Source organism: Nansenia antarctica, assembly GCF_963989245.1.
Source record: "Nansenia antarctica genome assembly, chromosome: 3".
NCBI lineage: Eukaryota > Metazoa > Chordata > Actinopteri > Argentiniformes > Microstomatidae > Nansenia > Nansenia antarctica.
Window position 1 is genome coordinate 50400295 of NC_137688.1, and position 16790 is coordinate 50417084.

General features: G+C 46.9%; 2 protein-coding genes across 4 annotated transcripts in view; both read left to right on the forward strand.

Moving 5' to 3' along the window:
* fbxl2 (F-box and leucine-rich repeat protein 2) overlaps positions 1 to 6593 on the forward strand; it is a gene marked incomplete at its 5' end in the record, with an annotated part of 29973 nt that extends 23380 nt beyond the window's left edge. Inside the window, 7 exons of one of the 3 annotated variants that reach the window (XM_080527726.1) lie at positions 466 to 540; positions 1929 to 2059; positions 3138 to 3198; positions 3325 to 3369; positions 5466 to 5522; positions 5629 to 5877; positions 6476 to 6593. In XM_080527726.1, coding sequence (XP_080383852.1) covers positions 466 to 540; positions 1929 to 2059; positions 3138 to 3198; positions 3325 to 3369; positions 5466 to 5522; positions 5629 to 5877; positions 6476 to 6583 — 726 coding nt within the window. In that variant the 3' untranslated portion in view covers positions 6584 to 6593. The remainder of the gene's footprint in view (positions 1 to 465; positions 541 to 1928; positions 2060 to 3137; positions 3199 to 3324; positions 3370 to 5465; positions 5523 to 5628; positions 5878 to 6475) is intronic. The other 2 variants (XM_080527727.1, XM_080527728.1) reach the window with 2 other exon arrangements.
* Positions 6594 to 10348: 3755 nt separating this feature from the next.
* Positions 10349 to 16790, forward strand: part of clasp2 (cytoplasmic linker associated protein 2) — a gene marked incomplete at its 5' end in the record, with an annotated part of 82752 nt that continues 76310 nt past the window's right edge. The window contains one exon of the mRNA XM_080525322.1: positions 10349 to 10546. Within this exon, the coding sequence (XP_080381448.1) occupies positions 10349 to 10546 (198 nt within the window). The remainder of the gene's footprint in view (positions 10547 to 16790) is intronic.

The window sequence follows — 16790 nt, forward strand, 5'->3', positions numbered from 1 at the left end:
TGACTCCACCCAGGCCTCTGCTCCTCTGCTCCAGACAGGGTTCTGGTCCGGGAGGTCCTGCTCTAGTTCAGCTAACAGGCGTCATGAATGAACCGCCCACACACAGTCAATGAGTAGAACCAGCCTCTGACCCGGGTTTGAACCGAAAGGTAGACACCAACGACCCAGATTCACTGACAGAGATTAAGAGAGAGATTAAGAGACTTATAAAAAGCGTCCTTGGGGCGCTTAGGTGGCGTAACGGGTTAAGTAATGGGTCGACCATGCAACCGCAGGGTTCGATTCCGGCCGTGGACATTTCCTGCTTGTCACCCCTTCTCTCTCTCTCTCTCTCACCCATCCTTCCTGTCATAATCTATACTGTCTCTATCAATAAAAACAGAATAATGCGAGTGGGACTGCCCCACTAGGTGTGTGGTAGGTGTGTGTGTATTGACACTGTCCTCTGGTGTGTGTTTGTTCCAGCTGGATGACGCAGCACTGAAACACCTGCAGAAGCACTGTCCTGAGCTCACCACCATCAACATCCAGGCCTGCACAGTGAGTAGGAGGGCCGGGAGATCACATGACACTGAACAATACAGGACAGTACAGAATAAGACATCATTAGATTAGATTCGATTAGACTAGATTAGATTAAACTTTATTGAGTTTACAGAGTACAAGTACCAGACAACGAAATGCAGTTTAGCATCTAACCAGAAATGCAAACAGTGATATAAAACATGACAGTGATAGTGATATGGTACAGTATGGCAAGTACGCTAGTTTAGAGGTATATACAGTTATGAGCTATGTACAGTGTGGTATGTACAGATGTATAAATAGAGGCTATATCTAAAGAGGTATGTGCCATGTGCACAATTAGATTTATTCCCAAATACAACTTCAAGCGGTTATGGACACGATAAAGTGAACTCAACACTAGTGGTCACATGACCAATTAACACAAGTTAACGTTGCGTTATATCTGACTCCAAAAGACCTTTCATGGTTAATACTGATTGTTAATGCTCTGTTCATCCCTGTGTGACAGACAATGGCTCATATCGGGTCTTAGATTCCATTAAGAATACCCAGAATGCTATTTCACCATGCCCTCAACTGAAGATAATTCAGGCCAATATGTGAACAGGATGACTCACTCTACGTGTCGTTAACGATGCATGTGAACATTCGACATAATGTGGAGATTAAATGGGAGAACCATTTGAACCGTGACTGTCACGCTGTATTAACAGAACATTAATCTAGCTGCACACAACATCACATTAATGCACATAGGAAGAATGAGAAGAGAGCCTCGACAAAATAACCAATTTAACCGCCAATGGCCCCTGGTCATGAATTGGTTTGTAAATTACTTTTTCTGACAATGACTGATGATAGATGATTCACTTCCTTAAGCAAATGCATCCCAAACCTCAAAGGACATCTTGCTGTCCTTGTGCTTGCATATCATTCCCGACAAAAGGACGTAGATGTGACACACATTAGAATCGCAAAGAAAATGACAAATGGCCAGGTGTGGTTTTCGCCCGGATGTCAGCCAAGCAATAAGCATGCTCATTCAACTGTAAACAGGGACACACTGAATTAACTTGATTACCAAATCTGTCTACGAGTGTGTGTGTGTGTGTGTCTCTGTGTGTGTGTGTGTGTGTGTGTGTGTGTGTGTGTGTGTGTGTCTCTGTCTGTCTGTGTCTGTCTGTCTGTGTGTGTGTGTGTGTGTGTGTGTGTGTGTGTGTGTGTGTGTGTGTGTGTGTGTGTGTGTGTGTGTGTGTGTACAGTATACAGTGTTGCCAGATTGGGCATATTCCCGCCCAATTGGGATACTTATGATCACACTGGGCGGCATTTAGACTGGTTAGGCTGAAAAACAATCCCATCTGGCAACACTGACAGTATAATGTGTGTGCTTTCTGCAGCTGGTGACAGATGATGGAGTGGTCAGTCTGTGTCGAGGCTGTCACAAGCTGCAGGTCCTGTGCATCTCCGGCTGCAGTAACATCACTGACGCCTCCCTCACCGCCCTGGGACTCAACTGCCCTCGACTCAAGTAAGAACTGCCCCCTAACTACCCCATCCTGTCACCCTGCCCCCTAACTACCCCATCCTGTCACCCTGCCCCGTAACTACCCCATCCTGTCACCCTGCCCCCTAACTACCCCATCCTGTCACCCTGCCCCATAACTACCCCATCCTGCCTCCTAACTACCCCGTCCTGTCACCCTGCCTCCTAACTACCCCATCCTGCCCCCTAACTACCCCATCCTGTCACTTTGCCCCCTAACTACCCCATCCTGCCCCCTAACTACCCCATCCTGTCACGTTGCCCCCTAACTACCCCATCCTGCCCCCTAACTACCCCATCCTGTCACTTTGCCCCCTAACTACCCCCATCCTGCCCCCTAACTACCCCATCCTGTCACTTTGCCCCCTAACTACCCCATCCTGCCTCCTAACTACCCCATCCTGTCACCCTGCCTCCTAACTACCCCATCCTGCCCCCTAACTACCCCATCCTGTCACTTTGCCCCCTAACTACCCCATCCTGCCTCCTAACTACCCCATCCTGCCCCCTAACTACCCCATCCTGTCACCCTGCCTCCTAACTACCCCATCCTGCCCCCTAACTACCCCATCCTGTCACCCTGCCCCCTAACTAACCCATCCTGTCACCCTGCCCCCTAACTACCCCATCCTGCCCCCTAACTACCCCATCCTGTCATCCTGTCCCCTAACTACCCCATCCTGACCCCTAGTTACCCCTACTTACCCCTAGTTACCCCTAGTTTCCTCCAGATATCCCCACAACTGCCCCCATGCTACTTCCCAATCAGCCCAGCTACAGGTCTGATGTCTAACACTGACGCCTTGCTGACCTGACATTATACTGACATCACATTCAGCTACCAACCACCCTTCATAGTTAGTGCCCCAAAACTGATTGTGTGTGTGTGTGTGTGTGTGTGTGTGTGTGTGTGTGTGTGTGTGTGTGTGTGTGTGTGTGTGTGTGTGTGTGTGTGTGTGTGTGTGTGTGTGTGTGTGTGTGTGTGTGTGTGTGTGTGTGTGTGTGTGTGTGTGTGTGTGTGTGTGTGTGTGTGTGTGTGTGTGTGTGTGTGAGTGTGTGGTAGGATCCTGGAGGCTGCGAGATGCTCTCATGTTACAGATGCTGGGTTCACTGTCCTGGCCAGGGTGAGTTCGCCCTTCTTTATCTCTATCTATCTATATAATCATTCATATATATATATATATACTGTATATACTGTATTTCAACCCTAGGAGGGTTTTCATGTCCTGTCTTGTTTCTTTGCCTTGCAGAATTGTCACGAGCTTGAAAAAATGGACTTAGAAGAATGTATTTTGGTAAGATTTAATTGTTAATTATCTTAACAAACGCCTAGACGATCTGTAGTCTGAGTTTATAGATGTGTTTCTCTGTTTGATTGTTTGATGCTTTCGAGCCTGTAGATCTCTCTCTGTCTCTAGTGTATCTGGGTTTGATTGAGCTTGTCTTGTGTGTAGATCTCTCTCTCACTCTCTGGCTGTGTTCGGAATTGTATACTAGCATACTGCATACTAGCATACTCAATGAGTATATACTGCATACTGCCTACTAAATTCATAAAAAGTATGTGAAAACCAGCCCACCATTTACAAAGTACGAATACTGCATCCCAGAATGCATTTCGCCGGGAGCGGCGAATTTAAACCTCCATTTTAAACCTCCATTAGCTAAAATATGTAATTTTGGCTTTACAAGTGTTAACATGTCATTTTATGAAGTTTTAATATGTTTTCAGGCGAGAAAGTAACCACATATATTCCCAAAATGTGTCCAGTTTACCAAAATAACCCGTTTATATATCTGATCTGACAATTTTTTGCGTCTTCTGTTCGCTAGCTGCGTTCTTAAATTCGCCCTGGAAATATGATCAGCACTCATGGAATGCCTCTTGTCCAATCAAATTACCTGGTCCCTTTATGACGTTGCACCCAGTGTGCGCTCCGGCGCTCTCAGAGCGATTTTACGAACACACATTGTAAATTGCTTACCTACGTTGCTTACCTTCACTCACTCGACAGAAATATCGTAACATAATTACAACACGTTGTAAAATGATTTGGGGGGCCAACATCTTTAGCTAGCTCAAGTAACTAGTGTTAGATCTTATGGGGCTTTCTAGAAACATATATGCTTATGTCACTCAGACACACACATAACACATACCCACACACTTAGACACATACATTCTGTTCCTTCCAGGTCAGCCTGCTCTTCAGGGGTAGCAATAACGCCACAATATGCAGACTCGAGAGGTTGTTATCTTAAAGACCTTGGGGGTTAGGCGCCAGGGCACAGACAGAGGGTGGTCAAGAGAGTATTTAAGCCTGTCGGTTTGTCATAATGATGTCGTTGAATGTCGTTGAATGTCATGGAATGGTCGTGGATGCCGGATGCTGGTTACCGTGCTGATGAACCATTCGCTGACTGTCTTAATAAATCAAGTACAGAGATTCCGACCCGTGTTGAACATTCTATTTTCTTGTCAAATCGTGTATGCTGTGCACCTAATCTATCCTGAGATGACACAACGCATTTAAGATCACAATCCTCAATAGATTGATCCATTCCATCGTTTTACCGACAAGCTGATTCTACACTAGCTTGGTAAAATAACATGATTAAAATAAATATATATGAGCAATAACATATTGTGGGCAAGCACTACAACCAACTTGTCCGTCTGAAGCTACAATACTGGGATCATTCGTGATTGGGCTACAAGCAGTCAAATACTAGGTGAACATGTGTGTAAGACACAAATAAACTTGGATTTCATGCATTTCAAGTGGCATATTTGTAATCATGACGACTAGCCTGGTCTAAGAATGCATTTCACCATGTTAATTCCCAGTATAGTGAAAATACCACCGCTCATAGAGTGCAAGAAAGCAGCATCTGCACACTCAAATATGTGCAAAAAACGATGTTTATTGCAAGTTTTCGGTCCCCAGGCTATCGGACAATGTAAACAAAAGCTGTATGACAAGTTTGTATGACGCAGTTTGACGAGGCTGAAAGCGCACAGGGTTGCCAGATGGGATTGACAATTTACAGCCTAAACTTTCTATAACCTCAAAATCAAGTAGCCCATTCGGCGGTAACCCGCCCCATCTGGCAACCCTGGACGCAACCCTGCAATCCTGGACGCGAAATGCATTTTGGGAAATAGGACCCGAGCTAGTGTCCATCGTAACTGACTTCAATTTTCCCGGAAATAATTGCTCGCCTACTAAATTTCTTGCATACTCAAATCTCGCATACTGTACAGTGTGAACGCACTACATACTCAAAATCTACGTCATATCTAGTATGAGTAGTATGCTAGTATGCTATTCCGAACACAGCCTCTGTCTCTAGTGTCTCTGGGTTTGATTGAGCTTGTCTTGTCTCCTAGGTGACTGATAACACCCTGTTCCAGCTCTCTATCCACTGCCCCCTGCTGCAGGCCCTGGTAGGAATGAATGAATGAATGACTGATTGATTGATTGAATGAATGATTGATTGAATGAATGAATGAATGAATGAATGATTGATTGGTTGATTCAATAAATCAATAAATCATTCAATCAATCCCTTCCCTCTCCTCTCTCCAGTCTCTGTCCCACTGTGAGCTGATCACAGACGACGGTATCCGGGCGCTGAGCAGCAGTGCGTGCGGCCAGGAGCGCCTCACAGTGGTGGAGCTGGACAACTGCCCGCTGATCACGGACGTGACGCTGGAGCACCTGAAGAGCTGCCACCGCCTGGAGCGCATCGAGCTGTACGACTGTCAGCAGGTCACCAGGGCCGGCATCAAACGCATACGGGTCAGTCACGGCCCCAGGAAACGTCACCCTCTCCTCTCTTCTCTCCTCCCCTACTCTCCCCATCTCTCCTCTCCTCCCCTCCTCTCCTCTCCCATACTCTCCTCATCCCCTCCTCTCCTCTCCTCCCCTCTCCTCTCTCCTCCTCTCCTCTCTCCTCCTCTCCTCTCCCCTACTCTCCCCTCCTCTTCTCCTCTCCTATTCTCCCCTACTCTCCTCTCTCCTCTCCTCTCCTCTCTTGTCACTGTTTTGCCTTTGCCTCTCTCTCCCTCCTGTCTCCTCCGACCATTCCTTCAGCCCTTTGTCTCTCCTCTCTCTTCCCTTCTCATATCTTCTCTCTCTAATAACAACAACAATACGTTGAATTTGTTGTGCTTTTCGTTGAAAGAAAAATATAAAAAATCTCAAAGTGCTCCAGCTGTGCCCTATGACGACCCTCTCAGGTGCTTGAAGTGCTTGCTTGTGTGATGGCGTATTGAAGACCTCTTACCTGCGTAGTTTGTCTTGCCCAGATGTCTTGGGCCCTGCAGTGCCTTATGGGAGTTGTAGTGTCCACACGACATTCATTAACATCGCCCCCCTCCCCCTCCTCCTCTTCCAGGCCCACCTCCCGGAGATCAAGGTCCACGCCTACTTCGCCCCAGTGACGCCCCCTCCCTCGGTGCACGGCGGGGGCCAGCGTCTTTGCCGCTGTTGCATCATCCTCTGACAGTGGAGGGCCAGGGGGGGGGGGCATCTCTGCCTGCAGGTCTTGCTGCTGTGAGCCCCCCCTGGGGGGAGGGGGGGGGGGGGGGGAGCACTCTGGAGGGGGGGAGGCGGGGCCTGGACCCAATCACCACCAATCGCTGATCACTACACAGACTGGATACTGCAGAGGGCAGATCAATACACAGACTGGATAAAGCTGATCAGTAGACAGACTGGGGACTGTGGATCACTGATCGATACACAGACTGGATACCACTAATCATCGTTGATCAATGCACAGACTGGCTACTGCCCATCGTTGATCAATACTGATCAATACTGATCACTGAACAGTAGGACCCATCGGCACCGCGGCCACCTCTTTGCTTAGTGGGGTGGGGGTCTTGTTTCTCTTTCTCTCTTTCTTTCTCTCTCTCTCTCTCTCTCTCTTTCTTTCTTTCTTTCTCTCTCTCTCTCTCTCTTGTTCTCTCTCTCTTTGTCAGAACTGTAAAAACTGTTACTGAACTGTGAATCAATACTCCACCCCCCCTCTCCCTCCACCCCCCCCCCCTCCACCACAACTGACTAGGAGGACTGCACCCAGCCTGGGGGAGCAGGGATGGAGGGGATGGAGGGGGGAGGTCCTCCTTTCACTGGACGAGGGGGGAACATCATCACACTAAAACTACATCCAGAGGACACCGTTACCCCTGGAGACCGTTACCCCTGGAGACCGTTACCCCCGGAGACCGTTACCCCCGGAGACCGTTACCCTTGGACACCGCATCACCCAGCATCATCTCAACCAATCGCACGCCAGCGTCCGTGTGTCCCGTCTGTGAGTCACACAGGGAACGGCCCGATGGACAAGCAGGACTCGGGAGGAGAAGAGGGGGCTTGTGGGACACGCTGGGTGTGACACTTCTGGTCTGTGTGCAGAGAGGATGCTGGGATATGTCCCTCGTGAGACACACTCCGCTGATCCCGCCCACTCTGGGTGGGAGAAAAAACGGAAAAATACAACACACACAAGACACAACGTGGCGGGTTTTTTTGTGCATCTGAGATTCTTCAGTTTGAGTTTCCGTTTCTGTTTGTACAGAGAATGTTTTGCAAATGGCAAAAAAAATAAAATAATAATAATTACAATACGGCAAACTCTCACTCAGATTGGAGTATGCCGATAACAACTTGTTATTATTATTATTATTATTTTTCCCTCTTTATTTTTCAGTGCTTGTTGTAATTTGTCCTTGCTTGTTTATCCGTAGAGGGATATGTGTGTCTTTCCTTGAAATAATGCAAAAAAAAAAAAAAACTGTTGCTGAAATGGACTCTTGTTCGGTCAGCGTGCCTCAGTTACTCATGACGTCAGGTTGGTTACGTGTGCTACATCACTGGAGCGCGTGTACTCAGGGCCTCCTGTGCACTGTGCGGCTGTGTCACCCACAAGGCCCGGTTCCAAACCCATCCCTAGCCCCTGACCCAGCTGAGCACTTGGAATGGAGTAAAGATGGAATAGACAGATTATCAATCAATCAATAAAATGTGATGTTTGATAGATTATGTTGCAGTAGTAAACAGGAAGAAGATATTGGAGCCAGCTATTTCATTTCATTCTTGACTCCTCATTGGATATCTGAAAGGTCTAAATCTGTCCAAGCAATAGGGCAGGAACTCCACCTCGCCACCAGAAAGGTAAGGTGCAGCTTCTACCATGTGACTGTTACCTATCCAGTCGTCTCGCAGGGCCAGGCCACTGTCTTCTCCCACAACTTTTTGCCATACCTGTAACTCTGCCCAAGCCAGACTGCCTATACCATCAAGTGTACTATACTATAATATCAAGTGTACTAGTATCTCCCTATACCATCGAGTGCTTTCAGATTTTCATGAAGGAGTCAATATGGGATTGGAGGACTAGGTGGTGGGTTTGAGACACGGTGTTGTGTGTGTTTGTAAAGCACCAGAAGAGGACTAGTGGTGGGTTTGACACAAGACTGTGTGTGTAGAGTACCAGAAGAGGAGGATTATGGTGGATTTGAGTCAAGTGGCCGTGTGTGTGTGTGTAAAGCACCAGTGGAGGACTAATGGTGGGGTTGAGACAAGGGGCTATGTGTGTGTGTAGAGTACCAGACAGAGGTGGAACTGTACTGTATCTGCGTTCACTCAGATGCTGGGATGTGGAGCGGACTGAACTGACTGCGTGGCAGTGATACTAATGCCCTCTCTCTGACAGCTGATTTAACAGGAGTTTTATGTTGAATATAAATAAATGAATAAAAGTAACTGATAGTAAATGTGCTCTGGCTGTCTCTTCCATGGAATTTATTATTATTAAGCAACAGCAGCAGCGCCTCAATGTTGTGAGTGTGTCGATTTATTCAGTCCAGACTCCTCATTATGTGATCCACAACCTGACCGCCAGATGTCGCCAGAGATACATTGTAGATTATAATTCAGACACACACACACACAAATCTACACACTGGACTACATCATACATTGTACTCATCAATAAACGTGCTTTACTTATGGGAAATTTCTTCAGCAAGAGTTTCAATGTAATATTAGAATGAGGTGATGGTTGACTATGTCTAGCAAGCAGATACATTATAATTCCTGCGTTTAAGAATAAATGGAATAACCCAAGTTCAACAGCTCTAGTTTTCTAGGAAGCATTGCTTTATAAAACGCGTGCATTTTCCATGTCCTTCTATATCAAATTGATGTGTTGTTATTTTACTCCTTTGTGCATTTTTTGTTTGTGTGTGTTCGTGACCGTTTCTCCTTAAATTCTTAATGAATGAATTACTGTGGGTTTTTCATCAGGCACTATGCTGGGTAGCTGTGCGGTGCAGAAAGACCATGGGCCGCGTACTAATACAACTCCTAGTCCCTTCACTGTAGACACTTGTGTAGATCTGAAAGGATTGGATAGTTATAAGCAAGATGGCTGAATCTCTTTCGCCCACTTACGGTAGGTGGAGAAGCAGCCATCTTGCTTATACCTATCCTTCTTTCGGATCTATAAGTGTCTAGGGAATAGAGGCTAGGGGCTGTTTCTGGAGAGGACCCCTATCGGCCTTCGTTCACCGCTCGTCTGTGCCTCTTTAAAAACCTGCAGTCACCGGCGGGTCGCTGGCTTTCAGCGAGGAAGGGTTGTTTGACAGCTGTCACAGGGACGATTATTCAAGGATTGGGAGTCACCAGGGACCGCGGGAGTGAAGAGAAGATCCTGCCCTCCTAGTTAGGTGCAACTTCCTTTTGATGGGATCGGCAGCACACCTCTCCGAGGACATTTCCAGCTGATGGAATCCAAAAACGAGTCGAAGCGGGACGACCAGGCCTTAGCTAGCCGTTAGCTTCTTTGGTGCCTTGTGGCTAACTAGACTAGTGCCGTTAGCCAGCTGTGTGTTTGTTGGCTAGCTCTTGTTATTGTGGTTCGATACAAGGGGACGTGGTTTATCCTAACCTTATTTATACCATCTTTTTACAAACTTTTTGAAAGTTATATTCAAGTTTAGCAACATTCTCTGTCTCAACAGTCTTGTTTGCTGAAATCAAAGTTGAGCAGTTGAACAACAAATTGGATTCGCCGCGTTATTTTGGACACACGGTCGGTTTGTTTATCGGCTGTCATCGCCGTCAGACCCAGACAGTCACCCCTCCACAGCTTGACCAGCTCTCGACCACAGACAACCACTTTCCCCGACATAAACGCACCGTTTGACCGGACCCTATCCTTCTGTCTGCGGCTGCCTTCCACACGACACTTTTGTTCCTAATGGAGGAACATGACAACATGGACTATTTCTACCAGCAGGTAGTACAGAAGGACGTGACCCGTCGGCTGCAGGGCGGGCAGGACCTCATCGACTACCTGAACGACCCTCAGCGCTCCTCGGATGTGGAGCAGGACAAACCCCGGCTGGATAAGACCGTGGACGAGCTGACGGGATGGGTCAACTCCAGCAACTACAAGGTGAGACGGATCGGAGGTCCGCTACCCGACCTGCTAACATGTATAATAGTGTTATGAATGCGAGGCATGCATGGTCGTGTCAGCTGTGTTGTGTGTCGCAAAGACGGACGGGTATGGTTGAGTGTTAGCTAGCCGGCTGATTGAGACAGAAGTAGGCTAGTAGTTTTATTCGGAGCTTCACCGCTTCTTTGTGAGAAGGGACTGTCTGTCTAGCAGAGAGACCCACTGGTAATATCTGAGCAAAACGGGACTCGTTTGATTCAGACAGCCAGATAATGTCGTCAAAAGTGGGCTCAAAAGTTTCAGCGTTTTATTTTAGAGGAGTATTTTCCTTATCCTTTTAGATAAAAACAAAGACACCGATTGCTAATTTAGCTGGCATGATAGCAAGCCACGGCTGGTGTGTTTTACCATCTAAAATATTCTTAGAATCAGTGATACGGTATCTTGTGTTATCCTCACTCGCGGAAGAGAGGATAATGTGATGGGATTCAGTGAAATTGCAACGTTTTAAGTTGTTTTCTTCGCTCAAACGGCCAGCTCTCGTGGGATGTGTGTGTTTTTTGGAGGTCCCCCCATTGTCAGGACGCTCTGGAGCAAGGGATGGGGGAGGGGTCAGGGCGCGCATTGTTTAGACGCAGCGTGTGTGTGTGTGTGTGTGTGTGTGTGTGTGTGTGTGTGTGTGTGTGTGTGTGTGTGTGTGTGTGTGTGTGTGTGTGTGTAGTACACACACTTGGTCATATCTCTGAAAACACTTGGAATGTTACCTTGTTCCCTTTGCCAAGTTATCTCCTCAATCCAGACAGTTATGTCTGAAACATGCAGTTATGTCTGAAATCCCTTCAGCCCTTCAGAAGGTGAAGTGTTTGTTAAAAACCCTCCAAAACAATTCCTGGTTAATCCATTAGAACCATTCCAAACCATTCCAAACCCACTGGTGGTGGTGATGTCATCCCTTTGGCCAGAGGTGGGATTGAGTTAGCATGAGTTAGAGCCCCCCTGCCTCCCCCCCCCTAACCCCCCCTATACACACATCATCACGTGTTCATTTTCAGATTTTAGCAAATGTGGAAAATGACATAAAAGCTCTCTAATATCTGTCATGGGGGGGGCGCTCACGGTCAGAGTCGCTGTTTTTAGAGTGGCCAGTGAGCGAGCGGTCCGGAGCAGCACCAGCTAAAAGAACCCAGTTATAGTTCTGGGCTGTAGCCAGGTCTGGGGTCGGGTTACCCAAACCAGAACCAGTAAGGAGTGAACGAGTTAAACTGACTGCGGATCAGGACTGTCTGGAACTGCGGGCGACTCCCACCACCACCACCACCCCCACCCCCACCCCATGATGTCATCAGACTCCCACCTCTGGGAGTATTTATTCCCTGGCTCTGCCAGCAAGGGAGAGAAGAAGTTTCCTTTACAGTGCAGATCTGAGATCAGCTCACCCAGCAACCCTTACCCCTGGTAGGAGAGAGGTTGCCCTTATGTACAGATGAGTGGACGCTGGTGGAGGTAGAAATCGGAGGACGCAGGGCTCATTGAATTTTTTCAAAGCACTTTGAGTTGCATTTCATGTACGAAAGGCGCTATATAAATAAAGCTTTACTTGCATTGTAATGCAGTGGAACGGGGAACGCGATCAAACACGCATGCGCCCCCCCCATCCTCCGATTCCTACCTCCACCAGCCTCCACTGGAACAGATCTAGGATCAGCTTACCCAGCGACCCTCCCCCCCGGTTCATAACATGTAGAGGTTGGAGGAGATCTCAAACAGGGCTCAGATCAGTGCATCCTGCTGAGACATGTGACCTTCATGCAGGGGGTCTCCCGATACATCCTGATTGGTCCAGAGGCCTGGAAGGGGGGGGGGGGGGGCAGGGAGATGCTGAGTCAGCGCCAACGAGAGAAGAGAGAAAGAGAGATGGAGGAGGGAGAGGAGGAGAGAGATGGAGGGAGGGGAGGAGAGAGGGATGGAGTCAGAGGATCAGTGTAAAGCCCAGATAGACAGTCAGAGTGGTTCTGTCCATGGGAGGAGAGTGTCTTAGTGCTGGTTCCTCTTTTATTCATGGGGCAAATCTCCTTCTCTTGCTTTTCCTCTCTGTGTCTTTCTCTCCTCACCTCTCCCCCTCTTAACTCTCTTTCTCTGGTTGTCTCCTCTCTCTCTCTCTCTCTCTCTCTCTCTCTCTCTCTCTCTCTCTCTCTCTCTCTCTCTCTCACTGCAGCAGATTCCCTTTAAACTCATTCACATCACAGCAGGCACTGTTCATATGCATGCCACACACCCACACACACACACACACACACACACGCGCACACCACAGCAGCAGACATTAATATTGCAGGCTGCTGTTAGTGCACTCTCTGAATGTTTTAGGTCTGCTGGCTGCAGAACCCAGAGTGCTGGGCTGTAACAGGACCAGAGCTGGTCCAACCACCCTCCCCCCGAGCCCAGCAGAGCACAGCCCAAATCACAACACTCACCGTGGGTGTGTTGGCTTAACAGTATAGACTGCAGAGACAGGGGCTGTTCCCAGGCCCCACACTAGGGCTGTAACGATCGAGTATTTGCGGTAGTGAAGTATTCTGACGATTATTCGGATGATTAATCGTGTGTGCTTTTTTATGTTTTTATGTTTTATTGAGGAAACAGAATAACTGAGCCACGCTCTGGCCTTTACCGCCTGGAACCTTGACATGTGTCTATGATTAGAACCAGAGAATGTTTCCCTTCCTGTTTTTCTGTATGAAAATAAATAAACGTTGCCAGTTTCGGGAGAACAATATAAACAAGTATCATTTTCAGCGCTCTGTATAAAAACATGGCAGCAAATTTAATGGGAAAGTGTGTCCAAACTGTTGACTGGTACTTAAAAAGAATACTCAAGGCAGACGATTCTAATCGTGTTTTTTTTTTTACCAAGTTATTGGAGTTGTTTCAGCCCTAATCCAAACTAGCATACCCCTACCACTGTCTGGTTTACCGCTGGGTGTGTCGACACACACTAAGTGGGACTGGTACCCAATTGGAAGGATTCTACACTCACCGACCACTTTATTAGGAACACTGTACACCTTCTCATTCATTCAGGTGGTGTAATGGTGCAGGGAATGTTTTCTTGGTACACTTTGGGCCCGTTAATACTAATCAGTCATCGCTTGAAAGTCACAGCCTATTTGAGTATTGTTGTTGTTGACCATGCTGAGCTAAAGGAGGCCAGTGGTACTCTAGCGTAACCTAGCATCGTGTTCATAGATAGATAGAAAATAGAGAGCCTAGATACTTCATTGATCCCCAAGCGGAAATTAAGGCATTACAGCAGCGCACAAACAACAACAACAAAAACACCACTGACTGGTAGAACGTGTTCAGCAGAGTCCTTTAACATCAGATTATTCATACTCAAGTTGAAGCCAGAGTGGCAGTGTTTCTGCAAGGTCACGGTTAGACACGTTCGTGAACACACACACACACACACACACACACACACACACACACACAGCCACAGTCCTTTCTTGTCCTGTGGTAAGATGGTGTGTTCTTGTTAGTGTGTGTGAGGGACCTGGGAATACCTGGTTGGACATATGGTCTGTCCTCCCCCCTTATCCCCCCCTCCCTCACTGGAGCCCTGCTGACTGTGTTCATGCTCAGGTAGCCTGCAGACTCTCCCCTCCTCCCTTGCCCCCCCCCCTTCCAATGGAGTTGCCATATGGTCCTGGGTGCAGCCAGGCCTTGTAGGAGGCTGCAGGGTGAAGGGGGGCGGGAGGGGAGGGGGAGGGAAGGCTTGTCCTGGCCTGGCATGGCCTGGGGGTTGTTTTCTTCTTGTTATCTCCCTTCTCTTTCTCCTCTCATTCTCTTTCTCTCTCTTTTTCTCTCCATATTCTCTCTCTCTCTCTCTGTGGTTACCTGGCCCTGTCTCTCCCTCTCCTTCTTTTGACTAAAATAGGGAATAACTGCCGTCACATCCTCAGGGACAGGATTTTTACGGATTTTCTCTGGAATGTTCTCTTCCATCCTGCACTGCCAACACAAGCATTCCAGGAGCCGTGCTCCCCATGGGATCTGATGTTAATCAGGAACGCTGTGGAAAACTCTCTACTGGAACATTATAGAACCGTACATCACTGAAACACAGACATGTAGGCTTGTAGTTCCTACGGTATAACCCCTCTCAGTGTTTCCTCCAGGAATTTTTACAATGGTGGCGGGTAGTGCTGACCGCTCAAAACAACGACGTAATTTCAGCCCAAAATGGCCCAAAAAAATAAAATGTTTTCCTGTACTTCTCCCGTGTGTCTCTTATTGTCTGTGTCTGCATGTTTTTCCAGCATGTAATTCCGTTGTCAATAAAAACAAAAACACTGATCTGACGTTTTTTTTCACAACGTTATTACTTGTCACTTTAAGCCCAGGAGGGAGTTAGCGATTAGCGATGTTTAGCTTAGCTTAGTTTAACAGAAGTATCTTCACTTTTAACATGACTTCCCGTGGTCGTAGAGGGCTGGTCGACGGCTTAAAATGACCGTGTAGACCTGTAGACCTTATCCAGCTATAGTCTTGTGTTTCTACCCCGGGCATAGCCGGTGTTATTCACGGACAAACACTCCTGTTAGAGTGGTTCTAGTACACTGGACATAGGTAACACATAGAGAGGCTTCTCCTCTCTCTCTCCATCCTACACTACACTACACTACGCATCCTATACTACACTACACTACGCTAGCTCGCGGTGTTCGGGTGACAGCCAGGGCGCGTTCGTAAATACGCTCTGGAAATCTGATCAGCACTCACGGAATGCCTCTTGTCCAATCAAATGACTTGGTCCCTTTATGACGTTGAACCCAGTGTGCGCTCCGGGGCTCTCAGAGCGAATTTACGAACGCAGCCTCAAGTTCAATACTCGCGACACACACGGACTGGTCCAGTTTCAGCGCTTGTGGGTGTGTCTAGCGCTGTGAAGGTCTGAAAAGCGGCCTAAATCTTTTTTTTTTTTGGGGGTTGAGAAATCTGAATGGTGGCGAAGGAAATTCCATCGTGGCGGTCCGCCACGATGAAATGCATGTAGAGGAAACACTGCCTCTCTTCTCTTATATTGACCCTGTAGACTCATAGAATAGTTAGGCTACTCTCCAAAGCACTATAAAATGAAATCCTCCGCTCTAACTTTAAAGGTAGTCTCGTACGGTTCTAATGTAAGGTTCTAATGTTCTAGGTAGTCTAGAGCCCTAACTCATAATGTTCTAATGTTCTAGGTGGCCTGAAGCACTAACTCATAAGGTTCTAATTAGGGCTGGGCAAACGATCAACATTTCTTTTACGATAATCACAAGAATTAACAATCAATTTCTTTTTCGATAATCACAAGAATTAACAATCAATTATAAATTAATTGATAAGCTTTTTTTTTCATTAAAACAACGCCTAGGGCAGAAATAACAAGCATGTTTTCCTTGGGGAAAAAACGTTATTCTTGTATTCCTTCCAGGCATTCCATTTCACAAAGCATTTCGAAAGAAAAAAATATCTGCGAGCCATAACGTTAGCCCAGTAGCCTGCCCACATGTTGCTATTGCACACATTCATTTATTCACATTCAAACTAGACACTACAGTCAGATAACAATCATCTTAAACAAGGCAGTGAGTAGCCTAAATTGTTTAACTTAAAAACACATTTTACGTTATAAATAAAAATATAGTAAAATAAGTAACTCACCATAGGAGCAGTAAAAAAACAGTTACTCACAAATAGGAGGATGACTGAAAACTTTTGTGTCCTTAAGAGCGTCCAGCTTGACTTAAACTTAAAATCCAGCGAGAGACTGTAGGCGGCAGGCCTACTGGTTCTTGTTCAGAAAGATGATCATGTTAACATGTTCAGGGGTGAGAGATGAACGCAATCTGGCTAACGTACGGGAACTTGTTGCATCATGCCGTACTGCATTGCGAAATTCAATGCGAAGGCAAATGCAAAGTTCATTTCTCACACATAACGTGGACAAACTAATTTCCACTCAATTTATTAATGATTATCGAGCAAAATATTTTGTGATCGACCAAGATCCTTATCAATCAATTATCGATCGTCTATAATTGATGCCCACCCCTAGTTCTAGGTAGCCTGAAGCACTAACTCATAAGGTTCTAATTCTAATGAGGAATAAGCCTGAGTCAGGAGGTTCTAACCTATAAGTCAGGAGGTTGTAGGGTCGTAACATTCCACCTGTCCGGCTCTCGTTGTCCCTCTCCCT